Below are 9,834 nucleotides of genomic sequence, written 5' to 3'. Positions count from 1 at the left end.
CCCAAAATCTGTCTTGCCTACAAGATATGCAGGGATAAAGATGGAGCAGACACTGAGAGAACACCCAACCAGTGACTGTCCAACTTCCTACCCATCACATGTGACTACGAATGATACTCAGCTTTGCTTTCAAACAGGAATCTAGTATAAGTATCTCGTGAAAGACTTCATTCAGGAGGAGATGGAGGAAGATGCGGAGACCCACAGCCGCACATCAGGCAGGGCACGGAGAGAATTCCGGAAGTGGGGGGATATAAGTGAACAAGTCTGAGGGACAGAGAATACCACAAAAAGACCCACAGAGTCAACTAACCTGGTACCACAGGGGCTCATCAAGCCTGGACTACCAACAAGGGAGCAAGAACTCCTACACATTTGTAGCAAATGTGAAGCATGGTGTTCATGTGGTCCCCCTATAAGTCAAATGGAGACTTTTAGTTGCTTTTCCCTGCCATTGGATCCCCTTGCTCCCTACTCAGCCTGCCCATTGGGTCTTCGTAGGAAAGGATGTGCCTAGACCTACTGGAAATAGGTGCCTCAGGGAAGGGTGGTACCCAAGAGAGACTCCCCTACAATTGGAAGGGGTGGGACAGTAGAAAATTTGTAACTGTGAAACTGGTAAGAGAGGAGAAATGGGGTCTGTAATTGGAATGTAGAGTTGATATAAAAGAAAATTAAGATAAAAGGAGAAAATGGGAATAATAATGTATAATAATAGATAATAGATAATAGTAGATAATAATAGATAATAAATTATCAGTCTTTAAAACATGTATACAAGCAGCATTATATATACTGAACAGGATGAAAACATTTGAGGGAGAAGGGAGAAATGATATAATTTTAACCTCAAAAGTAAAATTTTAAAAAAAATCAATTAAAGATGAGGTTGGTTGTTTTAAAAGCTAAACAAGATTGAAAAACCTTTAGTTAAAATAACCACATGAGAAAATCCAAGTAAACAGTAATGATAAAAAAGACATTAAATAAATATAATTAAATTCAAAAAACCATTTTGAACATGCTTAAAACCATGGTTTCTCAATGCCAAAATCCTCAGATTCCATGAAATTTTAAATTATTATAGATACTGAGTCTAGTTCTCTTCATTCTTTTTAATTACTCTAAAGAGGGTCCTAAGTGGATGAATGTTAAAGTAGGATTTCACTAACATTTTGCTTGTGGCATCTAATTCATTCCTTGCTTTATAATTAATTTTCAAAAAATGTTGGTTTCATAACATTGAAGAATGTTGGTCTAAAGAAATAAAAATAGCATGGTATATTATATAATACAATCTGATTAGTAAGTTTAGTGTAGACATCCTCCAAAACATAAAAGGTAATAAAAAATAATTAAAACTTGACGAAAGTTAAATATTTCAAGGTTCTCTGTACAGCTTTTCTCTTGAACAAGTATTTAGTGAGCTTTCCCTATCACTTCTAATTGGTTTTTGTTGGAAGCCTATTTTTTTCAGATATTTAAATGGCTACATCAGCTAGCATTTTAGGTCTATTTCCTCAGAATAACTTTTTTCCATCGTTTTACCCTAAGGTATTGAGAGACCTCAGTGACCAATGATTCTGCTCCTTATTTTGTTTTTCTCATTATTCTCTCTCTTTTCTCTTCTAGCTCTATCTCTATGTCTCTCTCACTGCCTCACTCACAGTCCCATTCTATAATTTACATGTGTGTGTGTGGGGGGGGTGGAGTGTACACGTACTTCTGCTCTTTTGAGGTGGCTGCTCTAGAATTATTTAGCCCCTGTATTTTCCTGTGTGGACTTAACCTCTTTAGTTTGGAGTTTACCTTCTAAAACGCTCTGTAGGGCTGATTTGTATACAGTTATTGCTGATATTTGTATTTCACAGAATGTTTCCCTTTTTCTCCATTATTGTAAAATAATTGTTTTGCTGGATATAGCACTCTTTTCTGGCATCCTTAATTTTCTAGAGTCTGCAACACATTGCTCCAGATGCTTCTGGATTATTGAGTCTCCATTGAAAATTCATGTGTAATTCGTATAAGTCTACCTTTCAACGTTTATATATTCCTTTTTCTTTGTAACTTTTAATATTCTTTGTTCTATAGTTTTAGTGTTTGTTATAATATAGTTATATAATATAGTTAGTTTAGTTAAAATACTATTATATGCTAAGAAGACTCTCTTTTCTCTCAAATCTACTTGATGTCTGGATACCACTTGATTTTCTATGATTTTATTGAAAATATTTTCTGGACTTTTGACCTATGTTTCTTCTTCCTATAGTCCCAGTCTTCTTATATTTTTTTTCTAGTTTAGCAGATTTCCTGGATGCATTTTGCCTGATACATTATACATTTAGATTTAACAATGGCCCTTTGACCAAGGTATAAATTTCTCAAATTCTGAGATACTCTCTTCCTTTTTTGTTGGTAAGATTTGATTCTGGGGTTTCTGATTAAGTTTCTACATTTTTCATTTTTATTTTTCCCTCAAGTTGAGATTTCCAACTGCAGGAAATGTTAGTAAAATGGTGATACAAAATTTGTGGGAGTAACCAATCAATATCTGCTTAGGTGACCAAAAACATAAGACTACATATCCAACGGACATGGAAAGAAACAACATAATATTGTACTCCTAAGGTAATTTTCCAGTAAAATGTCTCCTAAGAACATTCTGTTATTACTTGTATATCTTTGTCTTGCTCAGCTATCATCGGGGAAACATCCTCCTACAATAGATAAAAACAAATACAGAGACCCACAGTTAAACACTGTGTGGACACTAAGAAACAATGGGGTTACTCATCACTAACAGGATGCCTCCATAAAATCCCTTGCCTCAGACCTCAGGTAAGTCCGCTGAAGCAGAGACAGAAATTGTGTAAGAGCAAGAAAGGATGAAAGATACCAAGAAAACAAAGTCCTTTAAGTCAACATAAGTGAAGTTTATATGAACTCACAAAGACCTGAGGCATCACCCAGATGCAAATGACCGGCATAGGTCTGCACCAGCTCCTCTGCATGTGTGTCTGTGTCTGTGTCTGTGTCTGTGTCTGTGTCTGTGTCTGTGTCTGTGTCTGTGTCTGTGTCTGTGTCTGTGTCTGTGTGTATGTGTGTATTTTGTGTGTGTGTGTGTGTGTGTCTGTGTGTGTGTCTGTGTGTATGTTAGCTTACTGTTTTTATTCAATTCTTCAGTGTGGAAAATGAGTAGATCTGTGATTCTTATGCCTTCTAATAGGCTCTTTCTCTTCGGTCTTGTCAAACTCAATGTCTTAGTTTTTATTTCATTATTATCTCTTAGAGGACTAATTTCATCAAATGAGAGAAAAAAGGAGATATATCTAGATGGAAGAGAAAATGAAGAGGAACTGGTAGGAGTATAGGGAGGGGAAACATAATCAGAACATGTTATAGGAGAAAATTTTTAAATTAAAAATAAAATAAATTTTCATCAATATGGAAAGTTTAGAAAATTTATGAACATAATTGACTCTTAAATGATAAAATATTTGCCATTATACATAAGTAAAGCTTGAGAAATTGATAAAACTTAATTTGTGTTTCTATTTTCTGTGTTAAAAATCATAAAATAAATCATATGTACATTTAGCACTAATAATAATAGGGAAATGAGATTTCTATACAATAACTCAGTAATAGAGAGAGCTAGAAGTATAAAAAATTTAACACAGAAAATCCCAAGATCCAGGGATTACAATCTGATGTTTTAAGCTAATAAAGCTTGAATCAGAATCAACAAATCTACAGGAATATTTATGTTGGATTTCTATGAGCACCTAGGACTAAAATCTTCAACAGTAGATGACTTTATATAGGCAAGAGAGCTTGAGACAAAAAAGCAAGGAAGGCATGCACGATTTTTTGCAAGCAAGCTGAAGATTGATAGAAAATTAGCAATATGTTTTGGGTGTTTCTATATATGTAAAATTCAGTAGCAGGTAGAAAAGAGATAGATAACATTTATCATTGGGAGATGATAGTTTATAGAATCTTTCCTTATGTATTTTTCTTTTGCTATCTTTATTATTTAGAGTCTTATATATCTCAAGATGATGGAAAACTCACTGGGTAGATCAGAATGTCTTCCAACTCCTGATTCTCTTCCTAAGTCCCTATGGTTTGGAGCATAATCATAGGTAGTACTATGGCCAGTTCCACAAGCAAAATTCCTAATTCCAATAGACATTTGATAGGATAATTTAAAGCATGTTTGCAAATTATTATTTTTTAGATTTAACATATTCATTGACTAAATTTAAAGACGGGTACATAGATCAAAATTAAACACTTAATTTTAGGTTATATCAGTGTTTCAATCTATTGATTTTTTTCTCATTTTTTTCTAACTTTTAAAGTCATAAAGAAAACATGCATGCAGTGCTTTTGAGATTTGAGTTATTTTACCAATAGTAGATTTTATTTCTAATAAGTAATACTAAATTACATCCATAGTATAAGAAAATATAGCCATATTCTTATAGTGGGTCTACTCATAATATATTAAAATATCTCTCTAGCTGTAACAGTTCCTAAAGTATATAGTTGTACTTTAGTCATACTTTTCATAGAAATGAATATGAGAATACCTTAACATTGTAGATGTCTCCAAGACTTCAACAATCTTTTATAACATTTTATTTCTCTTTTTGAATTGTTTCATATATTTTCTCACAGGGGAACTTGTAGGCTGTTCAAGGTAATTAGCACCAAATATCAAAGTATTATTTTTAAGTTTCTTAGAAGGTTTAATTGTAATGATGTGACTTAAATAGATTAAATTTCCTTGGGGAGCTTTACCAAAAGAGAAGAAAGCTATAAATGCTTCCCTCACAAGGAAATCATATTAATATTAATAGAATGGAAAATCACATTCTTTGTTAAAGGTAAGTGGATATATACTGTCCTGGATTTCTATTACTAGATACGTAGGAATTTCCATTATATCTGACCATAAACACTACAAGGAAAGTAAGAAATGAATTCCTCCAATGGACCACACAAGGCTGCCCTGTTGTGAATTAACGTTCTACTAAACAGTGTTTTTTAAGAGTTAAAATTTATAAAATAGCCACATATGTTACATCTATTTTATTGGTGAGAAATCATGGTGATATTTAAAATTTCAAATGACAGAGGAATTTTGGAATAGGTGACTGTTTTACCAAAATCTTACCTTTAAAAAAAAGAACATGAATTAGATTTCCAGATAAAATATGGGGTTCTCAGTCATGTAAGATTTCAAGGTCTGAAAATTGTAACATACATGCTATGCAAACTCTAATATTATTTTTTATAATAAATACTTTCTAAGCAATGCTTGAAGAATAAATACTTTAAACATTTCTCACACAATATTTTAAAACATTCAGTGGTTTTTGTATAATGCTATTAAATGTATTTTTAAGATTTTTTTTATTGCCTGTTTAATTTTCTTAGCAGGTTACACATTAATGGGTTATTTTATGTTGAAGTCATTACATAATTACAAGTATAGAAACATGTTAAGAGTTGTAGAATTTGAATAGATTTCTACAAATCTACTTACAATCACCTCTTATAAAACCTTCTAGATCAATTTAAAAATTTGAAACATTAATTTCCACAAAATATACATGGTGAGAACTAGAAAATTAATTTATGTTCAAGGGAAATAACTCCTAAGATGAATACTAGTGAGACAGCAAACAAGCTTGAGAAGTTGTGGTCCAAAGCATTAAATTTAGGACATAGGTAAGTCCCTTCACCTGGTACTTTGCTTCTTCTACCATAAAATACTATAACATACTTCCCAACACAGTTTTCAAAGATGGCAGTTTATTATTTTTGTTTCTGTGTAAAACAGGTTCTGAAACAATACCTGAAATAAAAAGAGAAATAGCAGAAAACTTCCATTCCGAAGAGGAAATAGGGCTAATAAGAAGTCTCAGCAGGTAAGGACAGTAGACACCCAGAGTGACAGCCTGAGTTTACTCCTTAATGTGTACAGTAGAAAGAAAAACAGAATCCTACAAGTTGCCTGCAACCTACTTACTTACTCCATGGTAATTTTATGACTTCCACACACAAATAAACAAGTATAATTGGAAAACTCAAGGAAAATGCATAAAAATGCCCCAGCAGTTCTGAATACCGCCTTTTCCTCAGAGCCTATCTCAAAAATCAGAAAAGTAAAAGAATATGAAATGCAGATTTTTAGTTGCTTCTAACTTCAATAAGTTAGCTACATATGACCCCTGCCTCAAACTAAAGAATTGTATCCTAGAGTAAAATCCTCGTTTTTCCAGTTATCACTTTCCATTATATCACACATCATCATAGAATACTTTGTTATACTCAGTTATTGTTCTTATTAAAGTCATGCTTTTGAAATCACAAATTTTTGCTGCGGTCAAACAGAATACAATAAGAGGGGAACCCAAATTTATTAGGGTTAAATAGAATTTATTATTATTATTATATATTTTCTAATTATTTACATTTATTACAAAAATAAAATTTTTATCACTTCAATATTTAAACATTTTTAAAATTATACATCATATATAATTAACAAATTAAATAATAAAATTTTAAATATTTAATTAATTTTGCTTTATACAATTTATTTTAATAGTGAGGAAAGAAATAAAGAATATTGAATTGAGCCTGTGACCTTTTTAGATGTTGATTTAAATCATACGTATTTTCAGGAATAGATTCTGATCAAATAAGTCTTATGATAATTTTTGGTTTTTCTTAATAAAAAAATGAAATGATGAGTAAGATAAGACAGAAATGTAAATATTTCTATAATCTAGAAAATATGTGGTCTATTGTAAATAAGCTATTGCCAAAATATAATTTAATATAGAAATATAATTTTATCAACAAAATAGCAGACTCATTTCAGATATTGGTAATAAGAATGTTCTTTGAAGCCATTACTATATGGTGAATGGAGGTCTTGTTAATTAATAAAAGTCAGTGACTTTAGTCACTTTAATATAAATCACTAAATATCAAATATGCAATAATCAGTTTCACTTTAGTTTTCTGAGCTAATGCTTCTGTAAGGAAGTTATTGTAACAAAACAAACCACACTTATTTATCATAGCTACCTCATTAGTATACAATATTTAATTTATTACATGATACTGAGATTACATTTGACAATCTATGACCTGGAAAAAATAAATATTACACCTGAATTTTCAAAAGGAATGGAAATCTATATAATAGACTGTGTGACTTTTACAAAAATAAATTTGTTCACTTACATGACTTTATTTTCTGTGTACTTACATGAACTCTGCTGAGTCTTAAGTTTAATCATTTTCTATTCCTTTATGTACTTCATACATATTTCCTATTTCAGAAAAGCAAATTTTATTTTTTTAAATATATAAAAATTCCTGATGCTATCTGGTTTTTAATAAAATATCTAGCTGTTCTAACTATGACTAGTACAAAGCTTTACATGGCAATGAAAGAAATCTAATAAATTCTTATTGTTTCTTCATGAAGAATTGGTTTTGGATCACCCGATGGCCCAACCAAATGTAACAACGCCAACTGAGTTCATCCTGATGGGAGTCACACAGACTGCTGAGCTGAAACTCCCTCTGTTCCCAGTCTTCCTTGCTGTCTATGCAATCACTGTGGTAGGCAACCTGGGCATGATCATTTTGACCAAGCTGGACTCTCGCCTACACACCCCTATGTACTTTTTCATCAGACACCTTGCTTTCATTGATCTTGGAAATTCAACTACCATCTGCCCCAAGATGCTGGTGAATTTTGTTGTGGATCAAAACACCATCACCTATTACGCCTGTGCCACACAGATGGCATGCTTCATTATGTTCATTGTCAGTGAATTGACAGTCTTGTCCTCCATGGCCTATGACCGCTATGTGGCCATCTGCAACCCTCTGCTCTACAGTGCAATAATGTCTCAGAGACGTTGTCAAGTGCTCGTTGGCATTCCATACTTCTACAGTACCTTCCAGGCTCTGCTATTCCCTATTAAGTATTTCACATCAAGCTTCTGTGGTGCTAATGTCATAAGCCATTTCTATTGTGATGTTGTCCCCTTACTACCTTTGATCTGTTCACATGTAGAAAAGACAGAATTGTTGACTATATTGTTTTCAGCCTTTAATTTAATTTCTTCTCTTCTTGTCATTCTTTTGTCCTATATGCTCATTTTGTTAACCATATGTCGAATGCGTTCTGCAGAAGGTAGGAAAAAGGCTTTCTCCACCTGCGGTTCCCATCTGACAGTGGTGGTTGTGTTCTATGGTTCTCTACTCTTCATGTATGTTCAGCCTAAATCTGCTCACTCATTTGAGTATGACAAAATGGCATCTGTGTTTTATACATTAGTGATCCCCATGCTTAACCCCTTGATTTATAGTTTAAGGAACAAAGAAGTAAAAAATGCTTTTCATAGAGTGTTTAAGAATATATGAAGACTTCATTATTCAGTGTTAAGTAATCTTATAATAATCTGTGACAAATGTAACTGCCATATGATAATATTTCCAAAGTAGTTGCATTTAAGTCCTCAAAAATTTATGATAGCTTAAATTGAGAGATATTGTTTCACAATTTTACTTAATTTCCCCTTAAAATAGAAATAACAATTTAATCTTGCATCCTTACTCTCATTTCCTGCTTCAGAATAAATGTTTAATTTAGTGATATTCAAGCTGATATTTATTAAAGATGAATAAATGATAAATTCTATATCAATAACCCATGTTGTTCCCACTTGTCATTTGTGGGAAGCACCTGTCTTCACTGTTTTTGTACTACTGATAAATAAAACAATATGATAAAAATGTCCCCCATTCTCTTTTAGAAACCATTTTTATACAGATATAAACTAATAAATGTTTAAGACTAGCTGTGACAATATTTACTATTCATATCTTTTCACGAATTATTTCAAAATATCCATTAATTTGTATTCTGCTGTTATTTTTTAAAAAGATGCATATGTATTCCTTTTAAATTATGTTTTTGTGATTTATTTTGTGTGTTTGTATATGTATACATTAGTGTAGACTCCTGCCCCCACCCCCGGTGGAGACCAGAAATTTTGGATGTCATAATTCCTGCAGTTAAAGCCAGTCTGATCTACTCAATATAGGTGCTGAAACAGCAAACCTCTTCAAACAGAACCATCTCTGAAGGTCAACACAAATGACTTTATGTGTGACAGCACATCTCCCTGTTTTTTTATTTGACAACAGTGCTTTATTGACTCTGAATTGCGAATGCATTACCGTGATATTCTTCAAGGCCATTGCACAAAAACAAACAGAAAAAAAAGATGATATTGAAGAGTTAGTATATATTTTATAAATAAAATAGCTTGTTTATTAAAGTTTTATACTTACATTTACAATCCAATGTTATTATAATAATTTTTATTTTGTTTCTTTGTATTTAAGAGTATTCTACAATGATAATTTCAGCATTATTGATTTTTTTGATAGCTATCTTCTGAATGTTGGAAATAGTAGAACATGTGGCTTTACAGCTATCCTCATCTTCCAGTTACATTCAAAGAATCTGGTTTCTCAAAATATTTGAAAATATAATTTTGTATATTTATATTAATAACTTATTTATTTTTAATTTTTCTTTAAAATTTTATATGTACACAATGAAATATGACCAAATTTCCACAAACTTTCCCAGGGAGCCCCCATTAACATGTCCTCTAAATTTCATGTACTCCTTTTTATTTTAGTTTTATTCAATAACCCCCTATTCAATTTTCTATAGAAACTGTTAGTTTTTCTATTCCCATACCTTTTCTACAATAATTACAACAG

General features: G+C 31.9%; 1 protein-coding gene across 1 annotated transcript; it reads left to right on the top strand.

Annotated features, from left to right (window-relative positions):
- The first annotated feature begins 7,533 nt into the window (after positions 1-7,533).
- LOC116900284 (olfactory receptor 8K5-like) lies at positions 7,534-8,460 on the top strand. Its single transcript, XM_032902039.1, has one exon. The coding sequence runs from the start codon at positions 7,534-7,536 to the stop codon at positions 8,458-8,460; it is 927 nt and encodes a 308-aa protein (XP_032757930.1).
- Positions 8,461-9,834: the final 1,374 nt, after the last annotated feature.

The sequence above is a fragment of the Rattus rattus genome, chromosome 5, assembly GCF_011064425.1.
Source record: "Rattus rattus isolate New Zealand chromosome 5, Rrattus_CSIRO_v1, whole genome shotgun sequence".
NCBI classification, from domain to species: domain Eukaryota; kingdom Metazoa; phylum Chordata; class Mammalia; order Rodentia; family Muridae; genus Rattus; species Rattus rattus.
The sequence above is the reverse complement of the archived record's forward strand: the minus strand, read 5'-3'. Positions and strand labels throughout refer to the sequence as shown.